At 43.7% G+C, this 26,564-nt stretch overlaps 1 protein-coding gene across 1 annotated transcript; it reads right to left on the minus strand.

The window, feature by feature from the left end:
• Window positions 1-25,762, minus strand: prkcda (protein kinase C, delta a). The gene is made up of 18 exons (XM_064966242.1): window positions 25,634-25,762; window positions 17,733-17,868; window positions 17,308-17,507; window positions 17,160-17,229; window positions 16,602-16,761; window positions 14,538-14,569; window positions 14,252-14,337; window positions 11,623-11,752; window positions 11,429-11,529; window positions 7,184-7,277; window positions 6,771-6,901; window positions 6,370-6,543; window positions 5,982-6,073; window positions 2,287-2,349; window positions 1,897-2,035; window positions 1,546-1,734; window positions 1,306-1,434; window positions 1-1,035 (listed from the first exon to the last, which is right to left on the minus strand). The coding sequence occupies exons 2-18, from the start codon at window positions 17,845-17,847 to the stop codon at window positions 877-879; spliced, it is 2,064 nt and encodes a 687-aa protein (XP_064822314.1). The 5' UTR covers window positions 17,848-17,868; window positions 25,634-25,762; the 3' UTR covers window positions 1-876.
• Window positions 25,763-26,564: the final 802 nt, after the last annotated feature.

The raw sequence follows: 26,564 nt of genomic DNA on the forward strand, positions 1-26,564 counted from the left end.
TGGGAGTTGATGATTTTTTATTAAGATGTAAAATGGAGACAGTAAAAAAAGCTAATCCTTAGCGCACCAATAATATACGCAACAACAATATACATATAGATCTATATACAGAATCTCGCTAAGTACCACTCAAATAAAGACATTCATATAGCATCATACACAATAAGCACTTATTGACTTACACCAAATCTGTCCCTGTCCCAGATGACGCTACATGGAATGGCAGGGATACCTGTAGTTGCTCAGTCTGAACTTGGTCTTGTTATGGCAAACACAGACCACAACTCCCTCGTACTTGGCTAGTAGATGCAAGGGCTCCCCATGCTGTGACAAACTGAACTTTGATTCAGTTAATCTTTCAAGAGTACGTGACACACATTCAGAGGTTGTTGAGATTGAGAGGTGGTTGGTGTTGGTATGAGGTCTTTATGCATGCAAACAGCTCATTCACACAAAACCCTCTGCATTGACATTGACATTTACATTACCTTACACACACACACACACACACACACACACACACACACACACACACACACACACACACACACCATTAAAATATAAGGCCCCTAGTACACCTGGACACTCTAGCATGCACACAATAACACCTATCTGTACAACAGAGGCCAATTCCTGTATAAGTTTAACTCTTATCATTTCACTAAGTAAGTACCCGAAGAGGAAACTTGTGTTTCTATTACAGTCACAAATACTGAACGTAGAACAGCTCACTCAAGATGAAGGTTTGATCACATGAATGAGGACACCTTGACAAAGTGACCCTAAAACAGTAGTAATGTAATCCTGGCTTCACCTATGACCCCAGTGATGTCACTGAGAACTAAGAGCATGGGGATTGGCTGAGAGACCCCTCCGTCACTTTTCCAAGAGGTGCTCCATCTCTGGGTTGATGAAGGAGAAGCCGGCGAAAGCTGATTGGTCCATGGAATCCATGAAGTTCTTGTCACCATGGGAGAGGCGGGGCTTCTCACTGAGGAACTCCCTGTCAAAGTTGCTGCAGTCATTTGGGGCTTTCTGTGATTGGCAGAAGAGATATGCCAGTCAGAAGAGAGGATACATGATAGATGGAGACAGTAAGTGATGAATCAAATAATAAACAGCACATGCCTAATTTCTACAGAGCATTCAGTAGTTGAATTACTGTAGATCTTTGACTTGATACACGAATGGCTGTCAGTGACAGCCTCTTCTCCCCTTTGAAACTACCCCAAATATGTTATATTGTGGTAGGCCTATTACAACTGTCCTTTATCATTACTATAAAACCTCATGTCTAGACCGTACCACTTTGGGTCTGAAGGGGGGTTCCACCTCCCTTTTCTCGAGGGCGGGCCAGCTGATGGTTTTGAAGAAGGGGTGAACACGGATGTTACCCACGATGCCTAGCCTGCGAGTGGAGTCTCTCTCAAACAGCTGCAGGGGCGGAGGAGAGAAACACAGTGAGAAAGGGATAAAAACACACGAAGGAGGAGAGAAACAAACTCAGGGCAGAATTGGGACACTGTATGGGGGGGGCATACAGACCCTCTCCATCAGGTCCTTGGCCTCCTTGGTGATCCAGCGAGGGTAGTGGGGCGTGTCTGTACGGATAGACTCAAACAGCTCGTCCTCATCATCACCATGGAAGGGGGACTGGCCAATCAGCATCTCGTATAGCAGCACTCCAAACGACCACCAGTCCACAGAGAAGGAGTACTTCTGACCCAGCAGGATCTAAAAGTGACAGGAAGACACAGTGAGTGATATCATCAGTGAGACCCTCACAGTGATAGTTTTTCAAATAATACCCTATTCCCTATTAAGTGCACTACTCTTGCTCTGGTCAAAAGCATGGTACTAAATAAGGAATAGGGTGTCGTTTGAGATGATCCATACCTCTGGAGCGATGTAGTCAGGAGTCCCACAGAAGGTTGTAGCCTGGTTCTCCCCAAACACATTCTCCTTACACATGCCAAAGTCTGCTATCTTTACGTGACCACTATGATCCAACATCACATTGTCCAACTTCAGGTCTCTGAGGGCAGAGAGACAAAACAAGTAAGGGAGAGTAGGAGGAAAGACAGGATGGGAAGAAAGGTGTGGAGGGGAAAGGGTGACTAGAGTTATGACAGCTAACAATCACATACTCACTGTCCCACAATGTGACACTATATCAATCCTTGGTGGAGGGGTTCTGGCCATTCTCTTTCATCTGTATGGTAATGTGATTGAGTGAGTGGTTAGTGAGTGTACATTAGAGTGCCGATGATGGTGTTTGTGACTTACCTGTAAATGATCCCTTTGGAGTGCAGAAACTGAAGACCACAGATGATCTCAGCAGAGTAGAACCTGGAGGGAGGGAGAGAAGAAAGGAGGGAGGAAAAATAAATATAAACATCACTACACAGTCTAGAGGTCCAGCTAGCTGGCAGCAGAGTACTACTCTATCTATCCATCTCCCCATTGAGTTGGCCCCTGAACAATGCTGTCTGTCCCTGAGGACTCCAGTCCAGTGTGTAGCTAGCTGCATTACTGAAGATGGCATTTGTATAGAGTGGTACACAGAAGAGGCAGCTGAACAATGGGTAAGGATGAATGAAACCTGAGAGATGCTCTTGGCCCAGTGGCCCCAGCCTAGCCACAACTAAAGGATTAGCCTATCTCTGACCTGCTTTTCTTTTCACCTCTGGGGGGGGGACTGATTGGGCCTTGATATGGATGGAGAGATTAGGATTAAGAGACTGATTGATTGACAGGAAGTGGATTTTGTGCAGACAGGTTTCTCCCTTGACTCTCACTCAACACTCACAAACATTAACAAGTACACAGCAAATTGGCCAGTGTTACTTAGTGTTGATTTTTTAGTGTAACATTCTAGTGTTGATTCAGGAGTTACATTAACTCTATAAGAGTGAAATTAACACTAGTGGTTTAAAAAAAACAGTGTTGGTGTTAATAACAAGTGTTGAGTGTGAGATTGTGATTGAGTCAGCTTTACTTTGTGGAGAGTAAAACATTCCCATCAAAACCATGCTCATCATTTTCAGATTTCCCAGCATACTGTAGTAGAGCTGTCACGTTCGTTATAAAGATGAGTTCCACACGTTTTTAACAAAACCGAAACTCAGCAAAACAAAACAAGCAAGCACAAACGAAACGTGAAGCTATACGAATAATGCAGACAGGCAACTAAATGTAGAACAGATCCCACACCAGAAAGTGGTAAAAAGGCCTGCCTAAATATGATCCCCAATCAGAGACAACGATAAACAGCGGTCTCTGATTGGGAACCATATCAGGCCAACATAGGCATACAAAAACCCTAGACATACAAAAAAACCTAGACATACAAAAACCTAGAGTACACACACCCTGACCTAACCAAAATATATAGAAAACAGAGATATCTAAGATCAGGGCGTGACAGCAGCTCGATTTTTTAAAGATTGGATATTAAAAACACAAAAAAATACAGTGAATACTACAATAAAGTCTTAAAAAACACAACAGGGAATACTATAGTATTTATACCATAGTATACTAAATCAAATCAAATCCAACTTTGTCACATACACATGGTTAGCAGATATTAATGCGACTGTAGCGATTCCCCAACAACTACCTAATACACACAAATCTAGGGGTGAATGAGAATATGTACATGTAAGAATATGGATGAGAGATGGCCAAGCGGCAAAGGCAAGGTGCGGTAGATGGTATAAAATACAGTATATAAACTCCCTTTTTCAGGACCCTGTCTTTCAAAGATAATTTGTAAAAATCCAAATAACCTCACAGATCTTCATTGTAAAGGGGTTAAACACGGTTTCCCATGCTTGTTCAATGAACCATAAACAATTAATGAACATGCACCTGTGGAACGGTCGTTAAGACGCTAACTGCTTACAGACGGTAGGCAATTAAGGACATAGTTATGAAAACTTAGGACAATAAAGAGGCCTTTCTACTGACTCTGAAAAACACCAAAAGAAAGATGCCCAGGGTCCCTGCTCATCTGCGTGAATGTGCCTTAGGCATGCTGCAAGGAGGTATGAGGACTGCAGATGTGGCCAGAGCAATAAATTCCAATGTCTGTACTGTGAGACGCCTAAGACAGCGCTACAGGGAGACAGGATGGACAGCTGATCGTACTCGCAGTGGCAGACCACATGTAACAACACCTGCACAGGATCAGTACATCCGAACATCACACCTGTGGGACAGGTACAGGATGGCAACAACTGCCCGAGTTACACCAGTAACACACAATCCCCCCCATCAGTGCTCAAACAGTCCGCAATAGGCTGAGGGCTTGTAGGCCTGGTGTAAGGCAGGTCCTCACCAGACATCACCGGCAACAACGTCGCCTATGGGCACAAACCGATCCTTGCTGAACCAGACAGGACTGGCAAAAAGTGCTCTTTACAGACGAGTCGTGGTTTTGTCTGTCTCACCAGGGGTGATGGTCGGATTCGCGTTTATCGTCGAAGGAATGAGCGTTACACCGAGGCCTGTACTCTGGAGCGGGATCGATTTGGAGGTGGAGGGTCCGTCATGGTCTGGGGCGGTGTGTCACAGCATCATTGGACTGAGCTTGTTGTCGTTGCAGGCAATCTCAACGCTGTGCGTTACAGGGAAGACATCCTCCTCCCTCATGTGGTACCCTTCCTGCAGGCTCATCCTGACATGACCCTCCAGCATGACAATGCCACCAGCCATACTGCTTGTTCTGTGCATGATTTCCTGCAAGACAGGAATGTCAGTGTTCTGCCATGGCCAGCGACAAGCCCAGATCTCAATCCCATTGAGCACGCCTGGGACCTGTTGGATTGGAGGGTGAGGGCTAGGGCCATTCCCACCAGAAATATCCAGGAACTTGCAGGTGCCTTGATGGAAGAGTGGGGTAACATCTCACAGCAAGAACTGGCAAATCTGGTGGTCCATGAGGAGGAGATGCACTGTAGTACTTAATGCAGCTAGTGGCCACACCAGATACTGACTGTTACTTTTGATTTTGACACCGCCTTTGTTCAGGGACACATTATTCCATTTGTTAGTCACATGTCTGTGGAACTTGATCAGTTTATGTCTCAGTTGTTGAATCTTGTTATGTTCATACAAATATTTACAAATGTTAAGTTTGCTGAAAACAAATGCAGTTGACAGTGAGAGGACATTTCTTTTTTTACTGAGTTTACATGTGATATGAGTCATGTAAGATATGTAAACATTATTAAAGTGGCAATATTTAGAGTGCATTGTATAAAGTGACTAGTGATCCATTTATTAAAGTGGCCAGTGATACATATGCATGTAGACACGCACGGGGGCGCACACACACACACACACACACACACACTGTGTCTGAGGGAACCGCACAATACATGCCAAATGGTGAAGAGGCAACTCTTTAAGAACCAGTGTGTATTTACTGTAATGTCTTAAGTGTGATTTAGTCATGGCCCACTGTGTCTGTGCCTCTGGGTTAAGAGGTTAGGGTCAGTCAGTGAATAGATAAACAGGTTCATTATGTTCTGAGATAGTGAAACTCATTGGAAACTCAGCAGTTTACCAATCTGTCCAAGAAACCAAACCAAGACTCCATTCTGCGATGCCAGCTTGTGTGGTGTGCAAACATACACACGCACAATTGGTTAATGATTAATACAGCGAGAGGGTGAATAGCTCTCTCTCTCTCTCTCTGAAACTGTCTAGCCCATGCTGGATCAGGTATCGTTGGCAACCGTGTCGAAGTGAATGCCTCCTCATCTCACCTGTCCTGAGCACAGAGGCTGTACAGGCTCCCGAGGACTGAACATCTCCATAATCCCAAACTGAGCACCAGTTAGTTTAACATCCAGTTTCAGATACACACTCTGAAGAGCTCAACAGCCACGAGACTCTGTACCTCCTCTGTGTTTGACCTCACTCAAACTATCTGAATCTATACACTATCAGTGTTTCTGACAGGTGAAACTCACGTTGCCCTGTAGAGGTCAAAGCGTCCCTTCTCCTGAATATGGAACATCAGGTCTCCTCCATTCAGATACTCCATGACAAAGAACAAGTGTTCCTGTGGACAACACGCTCAACGTCAGGCATCATAACACATAATGTATAGTCCCTAGTACAGTAGTAGTGTAATAAGCTATGAAAGCGAGTTTGTTATGCGTTTATATCACTTCTTATTGGAGACAGCTTTTGTAGACACTTATCTTTTGCTAATACTAATCAGAAAAAAACAACGGCTAATCTTTCTGTTGTGTTTTTGCTTCTCTTTAGTACATCACATTGCTATATGTTGCTGTAATAGCCAGATTGACACACAGTAAGAGGACCAAGGAGTGTGTGTAGGGCTAGAGTCCGTACCTTGGACTGGAAGGTGGAGTAGAGGTGTGTGAGGAAGGGGTTGTCCCAGGCCAGGGCCAGGACTCTCTTCTCCACCATGGTACACTCCACATCATCATCCATCAGAACCACATCTTTCTTCAGAGCCTTCACCGCAAACCACTCCCCCTGACCTTTCAACTCTGCCAGCAGGACCTGGGGAGAGAAGGGTGGGGGACAGTAAGGGGAATAAAATGAGAGGAAAAGAACAGAATAAAGGAAAGAAGACAAGAAGACAAGAGAAAACAAAAGAAGAGGGCTGAACCTGATTTAAATATTCTATTGGTGGTAATATCCTCCCATAAAGTCTGTTGTGTCTACTGGTGTCCAGTATGTGAACTGTGCTGCTCTAGGATCCTGACGGTCTGCTGTACCAGGCTTACCTTGCCAAAGCTGCCCTTGCCCAGGACCTTGTGAAAAACAAAGTTGTCTACGTTGATGCGTGTCAGGTGGGTGAGGCGAGATGGGGGGTGAGGGCTTGAGCCCTCCCACAGCTTGGCATAGGAGGGGCCATCTGGGGAACCCACACAGGTCATTATAAAGTCATCATCCCAATCGTCATGACCATCATCATTATTATAATTAACATTACCCTTATGGAAAAAACACACACATTTCACAAGTGATCATGTGAAGTGTTCGAAAAACACGTTTTCACATGTTAAATCATGTTTTTTCCGTAAGAGTATATATAAAAACATATTTGTCTTCAAACAATTTACACCAACTTGATTTCAGTGAATTTAACATCACACATCATCATCAAATATGTTCATAAAATCAAACACACACTGACCATCCAGACCACCAATGGAGTTCCTAATGACTTCCTCATAGACCCCTATATCTGGGTCAGGTAGGGTTGGGTCTGAGCGCCGAGAGGAGGATTTCTGAAAAACATACAGGCGACAGAGGGAGAGAGAAAATGTTTACAAAAGGGTGATGAGAGGGAGAAGCAAATAAAAACACTTTCCTTTTCACCACTGACATGTCCACACAGCAAATTCTTCAGTCTTAAATCAACACTAACCATGTTTCCATCCAACTTTTCTATGCGAGTGAAGTCTGATGGAAACTGCAAATTTGTCATAAACTTTCCAAGCCAGCCAAGGCCGATGGACACAATCTCTACTCCCAACCCCCCCTTTCTCTCTCTCTCCATGTCTCTCTACCCATACCTCCCACTATCGCGCTCACAGAACCGGCACCAGCCCACAACCAGGAACCAGCCACCACCACAAGAGGGAGGAGGGGAGAGCTAAACATCAGACCTTCACCCAGAGCAATCGGACAACAGGCGAATGCCCTCACTGACCCCTGGATCTAGGGCTCCTTTGTGTGCCTGCTTGTTCCTCAGGTTGTCATTCCTCCACTCTGCAGATCCAGCACCAGTCCCAGCACCAATCCAGAACCAATTGGCCAGTCCCAGCACCAGATGAGGAGGGACCAAGCACCAGACCTTCACCAGGAGCGAGCGGACCACAGGGGAATGACACAATTGACCTCTGGGTCTCGGGCACCCTTCCATGGCTGCTTGCTCCTCAGATTGTTGTTTGAATGGTTTATTATTTGGAATTTTATTTGACATTTTAACATGTAATTAATTTTGAAATAACCAAATAAATGGACCTAAAATGTAACTAGTTACAGCTCTGGTTTCTCTTTATTATGCCCATCCCTGTGTGGTGGGGATGTCCTGGGGTTGTATCCCTCTCTCTGCCATCTTTTTCTATCTGTCTCGCTTGTATTTGATTTTCTTTCGAACAGTGGCTTTACCGCGGCTGGTGCTGTTCGCCTAGTCCATGACCACTCAACACCCCGGAAGGACTGGGGAAGAAGGAAAGGTAACAGTGGCTTGACCGCTGCCCAACCTGACACCCCAGTCCACACGACACCTGAAGGGCTTTGGATGAAGGTGAGTGGGTTGAAGTTGGATGGATGAAGTTGAGTGACTCAACCCACTTGAGTGGGTTGAGACACTGATGTGATCTTCCTGTCTGGGTTGGCGTCCCCCTTTGGGTTGTGCCGTGCTGGAGATCTTTGTGGGCTATACTCGGCCGTGTCTCAGGATGGTAAGTTGGTGGTTGAAGATATCCCTCTAGTGGTGTGGGGGCTGTGCTTTGGCAAAGTGGGTGGGGTTATATCCTTCCTGTTTGGCCCTGTCCGGGAGTATCATCGGATGGGGCCACAGTGTCTCCTGACCCCTCCTGTCTCAGCCTCTAGTATTTACGCTGCAGTAGTTTATGTGTCGGAGGGCTAGGGTCAGTTTGTTATATCTGGATTACTTCTCCTGTCTTATCCGGTGTCCTGTGTGAATTTAAGTATGCTCTCACTAATTCTCTCTTTCTTTCTCTCTCTCGGAGAACCTGAGTCCTATGACCATGCCTCAGGACTACCTCATGACTCCTTGCTGTCCCCAGTCCACCTGGCCATGCTGCTGCTCCAGTTTCAACTGTTCTGCCTATGATTATTATTATTTGACCATGCTGGTCATTTATGAACATTTGAACATCTTGGCCATGTTCTGTTATAATCTCCACCCGGCACAGCCAGAAGAGGACTGGCCCACCCCTCTAGGGAGTTTTTCCTAGCCACCGTGCTTCTACACCTGCATTGCTTGCTGTTTGGAGTTTTAGGCTGGGTTTCTGTACAGCACTTTGAGATATCAGCTGATGTACGAAGGGCTATGTAAATACATTTGATTTGAAGGAAAGGTAACAATGTCTGGACTGGGGCACGAAAATGGCTGGTCCAGTTAAGACCGGATCAAATGGAGTGGGCGGAGTCCAACACCTCCCCAGCACCATCACACTTGGGAACAACAGGTGCTCCGTCCACTACTACAGCATGCCCAAACCAGGCAGGAACTGCGGCCAACTGGGCCATCTGGCCGCAACCTGCACAGCCATCATCTGTAAGATCTGTAAAAACATCCATCCCACCTCAGACTGTATCTCAACACGCCGCTGCAACCTGTGCTGGAAAAGGGGCCACTTCCTACACCGGCAGGGAAAGGGCCATCACCACCAACCCCAACCCCACTAACCCAAATCTCAACCCCAACACCCCACCCGTCCACTAGACAACAACTCCTGAATCAACACTAGAAATGTTACACTGAAAAAACAACACTAGGTGACGCTGGCCAATTTGCTGTACCAAACTTGATCTGGACATTTCTGACAAGTAATAGCTCTCTTATGGTATGAAATGACTAACATGACAAGAGGAACTGATGATGCGCTAACCAATTTCGAAATTGCACCTTGTGCATTCTACTATTTCAACTCTCAAGAGTAAGTTAAGCCGGACGGGGGGGCCTTTACAGGGGCTTTACACCCCCTGCTATATTGTGGATAAAGAGTTACCTGTCTAACTGAACACAGAGGGTGTTCTTTAATGGAAGCCTCTCCAACATAATCCAGGGGAATCAGGAATTCCCCAGGGCAGCTGTCTAGGCCCGTTACTTTTTTCAATCTGTACTAACTAAAGGCATTGTATTTGGGACAAATCATTCACTAAACCCTAAACCTCAACTAAATCTTGTAATGAATAATGTGGAAATTTGAGTTGAGGTGACTAAACTGCTTGGAGTAACCCTGGATTGTAAACTCTCATGATCAAAACATATTGATACAACAGTAGCTAAGATGGGGATAAGTCTGTCCATAATAAAGCGCTGCTCTGCCTTCTTAACAGCACTATCAGCAAGGCAGGTCCTACAGGCCCTAGTTTTGTCACACTTGGACTACTGTTCAGTCGTGTGGTCAGGAGCAACAAAGAGTGACTTTAGGTTAATTGCATTTGGCTCAGAACAGGGCAGCATGGCTGGCCTTTGGATGTACACATAGAGCTAACATTAATAATATGCATGTCAATCTCTCCTGGCTCATAGTGGAGGAGAGAATTACTTCCTTACTACTTGTATATGTGAGTGGTATTGACATGTTGAATGCACCAAGCTATCTGTTTAAACTACTGGCACACAGCTCAGACACCCATGCATACCCCACAAGACATGCCACCAGTGGTCTCTTCACAGTCCCCAAGTCCAGAACAGACTATGGGAGGCGCACAGTACTACATAGAGCCATGACTACATGGAACTCTATTCCACATAAAGCAACTCACGCCAGCAGTAAAATCAGATAAAAAAACAGATAAAAATACACCTTACGGAACAGCGGAGACTCTGAAGCAACACAAAGATAGACACATGCATACAAACGATAACATACGCAATAAACACACACTTATACATAGATTTTGTGTTATAGATAAGTAGTAGTAGAGTAGAGGCCTGAGGGCACACACTTAATATGTTGTGAAATCTGTTATGAATGTATTGTAATGTTTTTAAAATGTATAACTGCCCCAATGTTGCTGGACCCCAGGAAGAGTAGCTGCTGCATGGCAGCAGCTAACGGGGATTGATAATAAATACAAACAACATCGGTGATGTGAAGTCACTTTTGAGGACACAAGCTCAAGTACACAGTACAAACATGATAAAAATATGAAAAATCAAGTATGATTTTTTTCCTATTGAATAAAAGTAGGGGAATAGTACTTGAAATTATTGAAATTATTGAAATGATTTCTAAATATACTAACAATCTAATTCTAAATGACTTACTATAATATTTCACCTGTCTTATAACTGTAAAATAAATATATGATCATACTTATTGACAGTACAAAATTGGCACCATTTCATATAACTGACGACAGCGCATTTTCTGTCCATCGTCCTCTGAGCAACGCAGAGACGCCATTCAAATGCCTGCTGACTCATTGCAACTTCAGCTTTAAGCACACATTGATTTTGGCTGTCTGTAACCAAGAGAAAGTGGTCTTGTTCAATTCCACAAAATGATTTTGTATTTTTACATGTTGAGAGCTTTAAATCCATCTGAGAACATCACAGCGAGATGACTGCTTTTGCTGCAATCGCTTGCAAGAACGTACGTCCACATACACGGGACACACAGACCACATGCCTGCACGCTTTCACATACACACAACAAACTCTCTCACTTACCTGGCTGACTTGAGTAAGTGCTTCAGCTAGAAGTTTCTGGTTGATTCCACAAAGGTTGGCCACTTTATCCTGACACTTATGATGCACATTCATGGCACAATCTACAAGAGAATAGAAAGAGTTAAAGTATACTGTATAGGTAAATACAATGACAACACAAACACAACAGACACAGCACTCACACAGCTCCCTACCTTCACACTTGAGGCCCTGTTTGACCAGGCCCCACAGCAGACTGCCACAGTGGTCACAGAAGGTGGGACTCATGTAGTTGTGGTTCTTGAAGCGGTGTGGCATGTCAATCTTAAAGCGCTCCTTCTGGAACTGTGATGGACACACACACAACTCATCAACACCCAGATCCATCGGTACCAACTGGGGGCAAAACAGCCGCCTGGGAGGGTACCTCATGGCCCTGCGCACCTGTCTCATCATCCCCATTTCTCTTCCTCTCTCTCCCTCTGTCTCTCTCTCTCCTGCCATGCTCTCTCCCCCTCTCCTTTTGTTTTGTATCCCGTGGTGTGATGCTTCCTGTAGTAGTGTCTGTGGGGTTCCTTAGAAGGCCACAGACTGACAGACACACTTTCTCTTGGTCTCCTCTCCTGCTCTATCTCTAGTCTACAGATGGCCTTATTTAAGCCCCTCTCTCACTCAGAACATGCCCCTTCTCACCACTCCTCAGGTGTGAGTGAATGCAGAATCCCTCACTTTTGAATGTAACTAAGCACAGTTATCTGTGCTCTTTTGTCCACTCTATTGATTAATATTGACTGGAATGTGAGGGGACCTCATCCGATTGGTTGTAGGTCTGATTGATGCCTGCTAGTTTGGACTCTGACCCTATGACACTTCGACAGCTAATGGCATCACAGCTACACACTAAAAACAAATGGTTCTATATAGTTCCAAATAAGGGTTATTTGGCTGTAACCATAGCGGAACACATTTTGGTGCTATATGGAACCTTTTGTTGAAGGTTCTATAAAGAACCATGTTTAAGTTTCTAAATATAATCTGTATGGAGCTATAAAGAACCCTTTCCTAATGTTCTATAAAGCAGGGTTTCCTAAACTCGGTCCTGGGCTCCCTTGGTGCACATTTTTGTTTTTGCCTGTGCACTACACAGCTGATTCAAATAATTAACTAATCATCAAGCTTTGATTATTTGAATCAGCTGTGTAATGCGAGGGCAAAAAACTAAAAGTGCACCAAGGGGGGGGCCCAGGACCGAGTTTAGGAAACCCCGCTATGGTTACAACTCTTTTTGGGGCTATATAGAACCCTTTTTTATGGAGAATGGTTCTACAAAGAACCTTTCTCAATCTCAAAGATTATTTGTAGAACCAGAGAGTTTATTTATTTATTTTAGTGTAATAGCCATATCATATTGTAAAAAATCCATAGATTTTATTATTGTGTTTATTAACAAATTGAATCAGGTGTGCTAACTCTGGAACGGCTGGGGGTCCCTGAGGAGATCATTGAGAACTTCTGACTTCTCAATTGACACAAGGCCATACGTGAGTCTTTTACAAGACACAGTAACTGGCCATAGTCATATACACTGAGTATACCAAACATTAGGAACACCTCCCTAATATTGAGTTGCATCCCCCCTTTTGCCCTCTGTACACCCTCATGGTGTCGAAAGCATTCCAAAGGGATGTTGGCTGGATGTCCTTTGGGTGGTGGACCATTCTTGATACACACAGGAAAATGTTGAGCATGAAAACCTCAGCCTCCAGTATTTATGCTGCAATAGTGTATGTGTTGGGAGGCTAGGATTAGTCTGTTATATCTTGAGTATTTCTCATGTCTTATCCGGTGTCCTGTGTAAATTTAAGCATGCTCCCTCTAATTCTCTCTCTCTGAGAACCTGAGCCCTAGGACCATGCCTCAGGACTACCTGGCATGATAACTCCTTGCTGTCCCCAGTCCACCTGGCCGTGCTGCTGCTCCAGTTTCAACTGTTCTGCCTGCGGCTATGGAACCCTGACGTGCTACCTTGGACTCTCTCTCTCTACCGCACCTGCTGTCTCTAACTCTGAATGATCGGCTATGAAAAGCCAACTGATATTTACCACTGAGGTGCTGACCTGTTGCACCCTCTACAACCACTGTGATTATTATTATCTGACCCTGCTGGTCATCTATGAACATATGAACATCTTGGCCATGTTCTGTTATAATCTCCACCCGGCACAGCCACAAGAGTATTGGCCACCCCTCAGAGCCTGGTTCCTCTCTAGGTTTCTTCCTAGATTCCTGACTTTCTAGGGAGTTTTTCCTAGCCACTGTGCTTCTACACCTGCATTGCTGCTGCTTGGGGTTTAAGCTGGGTTTCTGTACAGCACTTTGTGACATTGGCTGATGTAAAAAGGGCTTCATAAATACATTTGATTGATTAAAATTTGATTACAACCATACCCCATTCAAAGGGACTTACATTTCTTTATTTTTCCCATTCACTCTCTGAATGGCACACATACGCAATCCATGTCTCAACTGACTCAAGGCTTAAAAATCCATCTTTAACCTGTCTTCTCCCTTTCATCTACACTGAAATAGATTTACCAAGTGACATCAATAAGGAATCATAGCTTTCACCTGGTCAGTCTATGTCATGGAAAGAGCAGGTGTAGTTAACGTTTTGTATAATCAGTGTATAACATGTAATAGCCTAACTAAACAGATTAGATAAACTGGAATGACACTCACTCTCACGGTTGCAGGGAGAGGGAGAAAACTCCACGTTGGACTGACACAGGACAAGTAAATAAGGAAATGTCCTAATCAATGAATGAATAAGTAGTCCCAACGTACCACAGTGTCCCGGCTGTTGGCGGCCGTGCCCGTACACCTGCCAATGATCTTGTCGATGCATTTCTTGTGGATGGCTGCATTGCATTCTGGGAGAGAAGGGATATGGAGTATATTGATGGCAGGTGAGCACCGTTCATACAGGCAGATATGAAAGTCACTGGTAGTGCTGTATAGTCTGCCCTGCAGTGTGGGAGTGTTCATAACTACAGTGTTTATAATGTGTATCTATGATGTTGTGTGCATTGGTTTGTATAGCAGTAGGTTGTCCATGTTATTGTACACTTACGTCTGCACTTGTAGCCTTGCTTGTTGAGGCCCCTGTAGAATACAAAGGTATAGGAGTGAGAGATTATGGAGGGCCATTGAAGATGATGATCACCTAATTATTAGGTGTTGTGCTGATGATGAAAGGAGATAAAGTGAGAATGGAGTACATACTGTACAGTCACGACCAAAATTATTGGCACCCTTGATAAAGACGAGCAAAGAAGACTGTATAAAATAAAGAACATAAATACTGAGCTATTTTGTATGCAAAAAATATGGGGAAATTATATTATTTCATACTAATACAATTGCTCGGAGAAAACATTTTTTAGTCATAAAATAAAATCTAAAAAAAGATACTTGGCAGAATTATTGGCAGCCCTAACGATTCTTATGAATAAAATCTAAAAACATTGAATCTGCATTAACATTCAGCTTTGTTTTAAGTTAATTTCTGCTTAAGGAAATGTATTGTGGCGTTTCAGGGCTTCCTGTTTCACTGGGGTTAAAGAAGTTGGTCCTCTTGTCACCCATCACCATGGGGATAGGCAAAGAACTCGCTAATGAAAAGAGACAAATGGTTTTTGACTTTCATAAATCATGCAATGTGTACAAAAAACAGACTGAAAAAAAGAATATATATACAGCTTACCACTATTAGGGAAACAATGAAGAAGTTTATAACCACTGAAACAGTGATAAACTTGCCTGGAAGTGGACCCACGTGTATCTCGTCCTCACGCACAGTGAGGAAGATGGTTTGGGAGGCAAAGAAAAGAGCAATGGCAACAGTTGGAGAATTACAGAACTTGGTCACATCCTGGGGTTGCCAAGTCTCCAAATCTAGAATTAGACGCCACCTCCATGCCAATAGACTATTTGGAAGGGTTGCCATAGAAAAGCCTTTATTGAGAGAAACCAACAAATGTAAACGCCTAGAGTTTGGTAAACGGCATTGGCACTTGGATTAGAACCAGGTGCTATGGTCAGATGAGACACAAATAGAGCTCTTTGGCCACACACACCAGTGGTGGGTTTGGCCTTGAAAGAAGGATGCATATGCAGAAAATAACCGCACGCCTACTGTAAAATATGGTATATTGATGTTTTGGTGCTGTTTTGTTTCCACTAGTCATGGGGCCTTGTTGGGCAGTCCATATGCGCAGACCGAAGAATATCAAGAATCTGGAAAGATGCTGTATGGAGGAATGGTCTAACATCCCTCCCAATGTGTTCTTCAATCCCATAAAACATTATAGAACAAGGCTAAGTGCCGCTATTTTTGCTAGGGGAGGCTGCACAAAGTATTGAAAACAGGGGTGCCAATAATTTTGATAGACATCTTTTTCTCAGAGCAGTTGTATTAGTATTTTTTTGAGCATAGAATATAGCTCAGTATTTGTATGCTGTTGATTTTATACACTCTTAGGAAAAAAAGGTGCAGTTTACAACCTACTGTAAAAGAGTGAACCCTTTGAAGTGCCCTTTTGGTTTCTAAATAGAACCCTTTCTACTTGGAACTGAAAAGGGTTCTCCTATGGAGACAAGAACTCTTTTGGATCCCTTTTTTTCTAAGAGTGTACAGTATTTTTTGCTAATCTTTATCAAGGTTGCCAATAATTGTGGTTGTGACTGTAGCTGACAGTTGAGCACCGTTTACACAGCAGCAAACGGAGACTGTCACCGTCTCTACAGACACCACCTATTCTAGTAGAACACAACACACTACAGCACTTGAAAATAAATGACTAGCAGTGGAAGCGGTGCTGATTTTGCAAATACACTACTAGATGTTGTGCTGGTATTTCCACACAATGCAGGATTTTTGACCCACTTCCTTAGCCACCAACCCTAAGTCTAAAGTTAGTTAGATAGGAGGAGATTACTAAGACATTGTCTAATCTTATCTCCCCACTCAGTCTCTCAGCATGAAGTAGACCGACCAAGACGTTGCCACTTAAATTAGATGAATGGAACCGATAATAAAACGTGTAAATATTGAATCACTTCTGTTAGCAACAAGCGAACAGATAATAGAGCGAGGAGTAAAGAGCCAGATGGCTGGACAGACTGAATAACTGACCAGACAAACTCTCTGCAGACGGAGCAGAAAGTGGGCTGTCTGAAGAAGGTGGCGATGAACTCGTGACATTTGACCTCGTGGATCTTGGCCTGTTTGATGGCTCCTCGCCTGCGGTTTATGGTGGGCCCCCCTTCCTCCTCCTTCGTGGGCAGCTTGCCCTCTATGGGTGACAGGGAGAGAAGCGTCAGTGGAGCGCTACAATTTAGAAACATGAATGTAGTGTTAGGAACAGTAGGGACAACATTTGGAGTGCTTCGTCCACTGTTAGTATGAGAAAACAGGCAAAACCTTATATAGGAAAGCCAAGAATAGAGAACTATGTTTAGAAAACCGGGATTCATATACAAGACCTGTACATGACTGCAAGAATGTGTGTGCTGTGCTGTCTGCTCTGTCTGTATTCAAGTAAGTGCAGTGAACAGATGAGAACCAAGGGAACAGACAGAAGGCTTCAGCGTGACAAACATCACATAAAAGATACATTCAAAACAGGCCAGGTAGGAAGGGAAAAGTGGAGGATGAGAAGAAGACAGGTGGGCTTTGTCTCCTGACTCTCACCTGTATCAGTTGCTCCCTCCAAGAAGAACTGCACTGCCATCATCACCTTCCCTGAGGGCTGCAGGTCCACCTGAACACAAACAATCATCTGTAAATTAGACACATAATTCAGGCAGGAAGGTAGAGAATCCGACTGCAGACCTCCTACCCAAAATTCAGCACGGCCGTTGCCCTTTTTGCAGCGCTCGGCGAGGACGGACACGCCCACTGTGACCTCGGCCAATGGCTCCTCGGCAGACTTCATCAGCAGCACCTGCAGGACACGCCCCTCGTAGATGTGGGCGTCGAAGCTGGCCTTCCAGGCTGGGAACATGGTGGGCTTCCTCTGAACCAGTGTCTTACCACGCTCTGGAGAGAAGGAGGGAGAGAGGGAAAGAAGGGGAAGGGGAGAGAAAGGTTAGATAAAGGTTAAAAAGATAAGAGACTGATTTTTCATACTCTTGTGTAACAATCAAAAAATGTGCACATCTATACCACACTGGTTACAGGTTACAATGTGATTCTATGGGACAATGGGACTGAAATAGTCCTACTATAACACAGTAATAACTACAGTAATAGTCAGATTATCACCGGTGGTGAGGGCCTCCTTCATCTTGATGGCACAGAAGGGGGGATCAGAAGGGGCCAGTGGAGACAGCACACCCAGGTCGTAGGAGTTGAAGGCAATCCGCAAGAAGGGCGCCATGGTGATGTGTCACTGGGCCACCTGTTCAAAGACATGGCCAAGCAGAATGTAACCACGGCAACATATTTGCAGTGACATGTCCGTCACTCAGCCTCCTGTTCATACGCACATGACAGCCGTGATTCAGTAACTTCACCATCTGTTATGAGGGGTATGCACACACGCACGCAGGCACGCGCATGCAAACACACACATCCACCAGCATCAGTCACATGCTACTAATGTGGATAATTGTTTAATTCATTGTTTCATGAGTCAAAGGTTTGGACACACCTACTCATTTGAGGGTTTTTCTTTATTTTTAATATTTTTCTACATTGTAGAATAATAGTGAAGACATCAAAACTATGAAATAACACATATGGAATCATGTAGTAACCAAAAAAAGTGTTAAAACAAATCAAAATATATTTTATATTTGAGATTCTTCAAAGTAACCACCCTTTGCCTTGATGACAGCTTTGCACACTCTTGGCATTCTCTTCAACCAGCATCATGTGGTGTGCTTTGATAAAAGTTCATTTGTGGAATTTCTTTCCTTCTTAATGCGTTTGAGCTAATCAATTTTGACAAGGTAGGGGTGGTATACAGAATATAGCCCTATTTGGTAAAAGTGTCACAACCTGATCCGTTTCAACCGTCCTTGTGCTTGTCTCCACGCCCCCAGGTGTTGCCCATCTTCCCCATTATCCCTGTGTATTTATACCTGTGTTTTCTGTCTGTCTGTGCCAGTTTGTCAAGTCAACCAGCAGTTTTTCTCCTAGCTCCTGTTTAATTCCAGTCTGTTTTTGTCGTCCTCATGGTTCTGACCCTTGCCTGTCCTGGCTCTGAGCCCGCCTGCCTGACCATTCTGCCTGCCCTTGACCTCGAGCCTGCCTGCTGCCCTGTATCGTTTTGGACTCTGACCTGGTTATGAACTCTTGCCTGTCCCCGACCTGCCTTTTGCCTACTCCTTGGATTATAATAAATATCAGAGCTCAAACCATCTGCCTTCCATGTCTACATCTGGGTCTCGCCTTGTGTCGTTATAAAAGACCAAGTCCATATGATGGCAAGCTAAAATAAGCAAAGGAAAATGTCAGTCCATCATTACTTTAAGACATGAAGGTCAAAAAATCTGGAAAATTTCAAGAACTTTGAAAGTTTCTTCAAGTGCAGTTGCAAAAACCACCAAAGCGCTATGGTGAAACTGGCTCTCATGAGGACCGCCACAGGAAAGGAAGACCCAGAGTTACCTCTGCTGCAGAGGATAAGTCATTAGAGTTACCAGCCTCAGAAATTGCAGCCCAAATAAATGCATCACAGAGTTCAAGTAACAGACACTCTCAACATCAACTGTTCAAAGGAGACTGTGTGAGTCAGGCCTTCATGGTCAAATTGCTGCATAGAGGCCATCAAGGCCATCAATAAGAGAGACTTGCTTGGGCCAAGAAACACGAGCAATGGACATTAGACCGGTGGAGATCTGTCCTTTGGTCTGATGAGACCAAATTGGAGATTTTTTGTTCCAACTATCGTGTCTCTGTGAGACACAGAGTAGGTGAATGGATGATCGCCTCTTGTGTGGTTCCCACTGTGAAGCATGGAGGAGGAGGTGTGATGGTTGGGGGTGCTTTGCTGGTGACACCGTCAGTGATTTATTTAGAATTCACGGCACACTTAACCAGCATGGCTATCAGAGCATTCTACAGCGATATGCCATCCCATCTGGTTTGCGCTTAGTGGGACTATCATTTGTTTTTCAACAGGACAATGACCCAAAACACACCTCCAGGCTGTGTAAGGGCTATTTGACCAAGTAGAGTGATGGAGTGCTGCATCATATGATCTGGCCTCCACAACCATCTGACCTCAACCCAATTGAGATGGTTTGGGATGAGTTGGACCGCAGAGTGAAAGAAAAATAGCCAACAAGTGCTGAGGATATGTGGGAACTCCTTCAAGACAGTTGGAAAAGCATTCCAGGTGAAGCTGGTTGAGAGAATGCCAAGAGTGTGCAAAGCTGTCATCAAGGCAAAGGGTGGCTACTTTGAAGAAGTTGATTTGTTGAACAATCTTTTGGTTACTACATGATTCCATATGTGATATTTCAAAGATGGATCTATTCACTATTATTCTGCAATGTAGAAAATAAAAAAAATAAAAAAAACAACCCTTGAATGAGTAGGTGTGTCCAAACTTTTGACTGGTACTGTATGTATCCATATGTGTGTATATTACAGGAGGCTGGTGAGGGGAGGACGGCACATAGTAATGTCTGGAATGGAGTCAATGGAATGGCATCAAACACATAGAACCATTACTGTAAAATGAATAGCTCTATGTTGTAACAGTTAACAAGTTATAAATGGTTAATAGTGAATAACAGTTCATTTAACTCAACTATGGAAAGAAAATGTATCTGCTTTATCTAGGATGTGAAAATCTTAAGTAGATTTTGTGTTCTTAGCGAAGGTAAAACTATGTATTTACTCTTATGTGTTTGATACCATTCCATTAATTCCATTCCAGCCATCACTATGAGCCCGTCCTCCCCAATTAAGGTGCAACCAGCCACCCGTGGTGCAACCAGCCACTATTTATGTGAGTGAGTATATTCGTGTGTGTGTGTGAGTGCGTATGTGGGAGAGTGTGTGTATGCGTGCGTGTGTCAGTGAGTGAGTGAGTGAGTGAGTGAGTGAGTGAGTGAGTGAGTGAGTGAGTGCGTGAGTGAGTGAGTGACTCTAGTTAGCGAGTGAGAGTATGGGTGTGTATGAGAAATAAAGATATTCTGAGTCACCTTAACAAACAGAAACTCTTTCTGTGACATAGGCCTAAACCTACTAATGAGAAACGGAGCTGAGTCAACGCCCATATCTCACATTCACATGTGACTTTAACCTTACTGACACTGTAAACCAAAGGTTCAACTTGAACTCTGATGGTTCAATCTCACATTAGAAGAACCCTAATCCAAACCAACACACACACATAGCCTACAATAGGAACACAGAAAACATGGCATTTAAGCACTTCTGTCAAGAACAGCTTCATTTATAATTTTGTCAGTGAGAATGTGTGTTTGGTGTGAAATGATAGTAGCAGGTGTTGAAGAATGTGTGTGTGTGATCTCTGTGATTCTCTCTGAGTGTAGCTCTCGTACTGAAGGTATTTCCCTGCATCCTGGGAGGGAGCAAGTCTCAACAAGTCCAAAGTCTAAAGAGGGCTCCTCAACAACATTCCTGTGTTTCTGTTCCCCAGCTTTACACCACCACCCATACACGTCAAAAAATATGTCAGAAGACAAAGAAATGATGGCAAAAACAAGGAAAGAAAAAAGAGAAAAAGTAAGAGAGGACAGAAAAATAAAAACAAGGAAAGAAAAAAGGTAAGAGAGGACAGAAAAATGACAGACAGAGGAATGACATTCAGCATGTATTAAAGCAGGAGTCGATGTGTTCAAGCTTTGAGCTGTGATGATTCCGGGTGTTGATCAATAATAAACTGTGTGTGTGTGTGTTACCAGGCAATCAGAGATTGGTGCCAGCCGCACCAATGTATCGGAAGGAAACACCGTTCAACTGACGACCAAGGTCAACTTGCAAGTGCCCGGCCTGCCACAAGGAGTCACTAGAATGCGATGAGCCAAGTAAAGCCCCCCCTCCCTGGCCAAACCCTCCCCTAACCTGGACGACACTGGGCCAATTGTGCAACGCCCTATAGGACTCCCGATCACAGCCAGTTATGATACAGCCTGGGATCAAACCCAGGTCTGTAGTGACACCTCTAGCACTGTGATGCAGTGCCTTAGACCGCTGTGTCACTCAGAAGGCCCGATCATTTTTTTAAACATGAAATGCTCTATGCATTATGTGGATTGAATGCTGCAACAACACAGAATAAAACAATGAATAAAAGTCCCCTGATGGTAGTGACCATTACTGCTTATCACTTATTAACCATCACTTATTGACATTACTTTATTTTAATAAAATATTTCAGTTGTTGTGTATATTACATTTGTTTTATTTGCTGACTTTATTATTTCATTCCAAGTCATCATCTCATCTCTATACACCTGCTGTCTATGCGGTCTGACAAAATCACTATTTTATTAGTTCTTCAAAGTAAATAAAGCATACTTTTATGACTGCTGAAAACCTACCAGCAATCACTTAGATCATGTATTTTCAGGTAGAGATACCTCACGAAGAAACTGCTCTGTACATCAGTAGTATGTGAGTGATGGGTGAGCGTGTGTAAACTGCTCTGTACATCAGTAGCATGTGAGTGATGGGTGAGCGTGTGTAAACTGCTCTGTACATCAGTAGTATGTGAGTGATGGGTGAGCGTGTGTAAACTGCTCTGTACATCAGTAGTATGTGAGTGATGGGTGAGCGTGTGTAAACTGCTCTGTACATCAGTAGCATGTGAGTGATGGGTGAGCGTGTGTAAACTGCTCTGTACATCAGTAGCATGTGAGTGATGGGTGAGCATGTGTAAACTGCTCTGTACATCGAATGTATGTGAGTGATGGGTGAGCGTGTGTAAACTGCTCTGCTATGTATCCTCTTGATCGCACATCCTTCTGTCTCTTACGTAGCAGGAGTAAAATAAACACAGACCGTACAAGTATACGCAAAATGGATTATGGTCATTGTAGTTCATTATCATATTTTCTGAGCTAAACTATGTAAAACATTGGCCTGTTGGAAACTACAACTCACTACTATATCACACAGTTCTGGCATGATCTAATTTATCTCCAGAAAAGGTGCAGCGCAGTGTGCACATTGAGCTCACATTAAAAAGAAAAACTAAATGGAATTCAAATAGGTTGGTCAATTAGTTGTTTAAAAAACTAAAAATAACTGATATTTCGGTTAATCGCTCAGCCCTATAATCTTGTCCACCAGCCGGTTCTCTCTCTCTCTGTATGTAGTGGCAATGAGCCTGGCTGTGAGCTCATACTCCTTTCCATATCGCTTTCTTTCTTCCTCCTCTCCCATCGCCTGTGTCCACCTCCCTCTCCAAACACTTTGTTTGTTTATAGTATGACAATCTAGTGAATCACAGCAACTGTGTTGAATAAACATATGCATATTGTCCCAATGCAGTCATGCATTCACACATTATCCCCTTCTGACTCACAGACAGCTGACTGACAGCACCTCAGACAATGACATCACACAGCTGTGCTACAGTACACTGGCCATCATTAGCCTGGCAAACTGTAGCAGAGCTTTTTGGTAAATGACTAGCGCAGACTGGAAACGTGTTAGTTACTAGTCAGCCATGGGTAGCCAGGTGTATTTACAAGACTGTAGATGGTTCTATTACAGCACACAACGAAATAAGCATCACACATCCTATCAAATCACGTGGGTCTTAAAGCTGGACTCATTAGCAGTGAAACTGCCATGTCCATTTGCGATGTCACAACAAAGACAGTTCTTCCCCGTTGGACATCATTGCACATGTGGTAAAACAGCAGAGTTTATATTCCATTTTTGTTTTACCAATATGCTGGATGCTCCTTTCCTCCTTCCATAAACAAAACAAAAACAGTAACAAATGCGCCTGGGGCGACCATTGGCGCTGTTTCACCTAATGCGGATTCCAGCCTTAAACCGAACACTAATAGTGTGTCTGCTTGCGTGCATGTGTGTGTGTGGGCGGAGTGTGAAACTGTGTGTTAGTCCAAACTTTCATGTAGAGAATACAGATCTGGACAAGGAAGTGAAGCATCATCGCATCATCACCCTGTGGGGATCAAACAACGCAACAACGGTAGACTCATGCTAGTAGACATGCAAGCACACACACCATACACAGAGACAAACACTTATTATAGCTGAGAGACCATCACACAAGTGTAAGCTTAAAGAACCCCTCTGACACACACACACACTAGTGAGACAGCAGTCCTGGAACAAGCTCATACGATCTATGGCAGTCATGGTTGTTTCTTTCACAGCAGACCACTTCTAGTAGACTCTGCAGGAGACATGACCTGTAGTAGACTGTAGAGGACCTGGACTCTAATCTCCTCCTTCATAACTCAAGGCTACTGGGCCAGTAGTGAACTGTACAATTTTCACTTGGGACATGTCCCCCCACATTCTGAAATTGCATTTGCCTGACCCCCCCCCCAGTTTTATCATTAAAATGTGAACCAAAACGAAGCCAGGGTGTGCTTTAGGACCATGCGGATGCCTCAGAGCGGTCTGGTAGGCTGTTTGGAGTGTTCATCTGACCTGATAAAAATATATATGTCCCTGTCCACCTTTTGTGTTACCATCTATAGTGTAATTTATCCTATAAAGTTGAAGTCTGTCACCAAACCAACGGGTGAGAACAAATACTTATGATCTAACAGAGAGACCGAGATGAAGGGAGAGAGGGAGAGATGGATGAACGGAGAGCGAGCGGTAATGACTACAGGCCTTCTTACACAGACTCATAACTCAAACTCTAATGGGGCCATTCAAAGTGACCACTATTCAGCCTGTTAATCTATGACATAACATCTCCAGTGCAGTCACAGCCAAAGCCATGCAGCTAGTGAGCTGAACAATGTTCCAGTCGGGGTATGATCTTCTGATTGTTGAGCAGCGCAAATAAACACGCACGCACACTCACACAATGGGCTACACTCCAGGCAATGAAAGTGAAGCGTATGGATAAAGCTGATCACCCTCTGTGATGGAGGCTGCAACACGATGATCAGTCCAGTCTTTATAGTGGGACACAACGGAATAAGATATTAAAGAGTCAATTTACTCCATGCGCCGGAACACACACACGCACACACACACACACACACACACACACACACACACACACACACACACACTTCCTTTTGAGAAGAATGAGATCAGTGTCTTCAACATCATCATCTGATCAGTTCAAGTTGGCCAACAGCTGGGTGTGCAGAGATCATTTCTTCTTCTTGTTTCATCTTTGCACTGTTAGTTGGATGTGAATGTGCTTCACCAACTCCAGTAGGCATTGTGATTGGGCCCAGTGGTGACTCACAATGCAATGCAACATGAAAGGGGGATTCCCTTAGCAAGCAAACCTGCATACAAAAGGGCCCCGGGGACCAAAGTTTCAGTCAAGTACCTTTCTTTTAGCCAACAACAAACATGCAGAATTGGTCATGAAAGGTAAAGTAATTGGGAAATGAACTGAACAGTGTTGATAAGTGGATGCCTTTAAAACGGGTTTTCCATCAATGCCTTCTCACTGGGCACAGACGTCAATTCAACGTGTCGTGATATTGAGAAACCCCAGAGCGCTTTGGAAGCAAGGTAGGCTATTATGTACAGTATCATCACTCTTTTCTACAAATAGAAAATAATAGTTTCTTGATGTCTCATAATTGAGAAAAGTCTGGATTTATATGACAGTGTGTTCATAAAAAGACCCCGGCGTTTACAGTTTAGAAACATTTGAAATATTCGTCAAGGCCAACGTTCTCTTGAAGGATTCATTCGTCTCTTGCACGCCATGAAACTGTAGGTTACTGTGCAATTTTTTTTTTATCTGGAATGTGGCGCATGTCAGTGCCCGCCATAAACAACAGATAACATTACAGTTGTAGGCTTGTACTCGAAATACTAGTACGCTATTCGCGCAAGCGCAACTACTAGTAAAACGTATACAGGCTATTTAAGCATTCAATAATCAACCCTGAAAAACTTCTCAAACTAGGTTGCAAAACGCAACAAAACCGAAAAAAGTTTTTAAAATATATATTTCCTCAATTGGCCGAATGACCGAAACTCATTTTCCGTTGACTTACCTCGTCTTGCAAACGTGTGGATTATTTCTTGTTTCGTGAGTTTTCTTGTCCTTGTCTTCCCTTCAGTTTCTCGTCTGTGATTCCGTCGATCGAGGAAGTAAGCTACTGCTCGCTTGCTCTCAGGCTTCTCCGCAGACTGTAGCGAAGTGACGTCGACCATACACACACACACACACACACACACACACACACACACACACACACACACACACACACACACACACACACACACACACACACACACACACACGCACGCACGCACACACACACACACACGCACTATACTGCACTGCACTGCGGATGCAGAAGTCTTTGCGGCAACCCAGAATACACGGGTCCATGTCCTCTTTTGGTTTCACTGATTATTGGTAATCTACTGACTCCTGTGTGACATTGATCCATTGTATAGGCATCATAAAACATTTATGCCAATTGGTGATAATAATGAATTGCCCTCTTTTAACTCCAAGTGCTTCAACTCTTAGCGTTACAACAGTGCTTAGTCAAGTCTGCCTCCACTTCCCTATTGAATTCTACAGTTTTTTATACCGTGACTTTTTTTAAGCCTTTCTCAATATTGGCAGCGCTGTGAGTATGTCTGTCCTAGATCGCTGTATGCGGGATGAGTATGTCTGTTCCAGATCGCTGTATGAGGGGGACCGTTATGGAAAAAAACACTTTTCACATGTGACATTTCCACATGTTTTGCACAGGTGAAATCATCTAAAACAATGTGTTTTTCGAAAACTTCACATGTGATGATATTTCACATGAAGTTTCACATGTGATCGCATAACCTTTCACAAGTGAATTACACATTTTCACATTATTTTTTTTAACATATTTGACACACTTTGAATATGTTTACAGTAATAACTATTTAACATGTCCTTACCTGGGATTTGAACTCACAAATGCTTGGAACACTGCA

The sequence above is a fragment of the Oncorhynchus masou genome, chromosome 5, assembly GCF_036934945.1.
Source record: "Oncorhynchus masou masou isolate Uvic2021 chromosome 5, UVic_Omas_1.1, whole genome shotgun sequence".
In the NCBI taxonomy this organism is placed as follows: domain Eukaryota; kingdom Metazoa; phylum Chordata; class Actinopteri; order Salmoniformes; family Salmonidae; genus Oncorhynchus; species Oncorhynchus masou.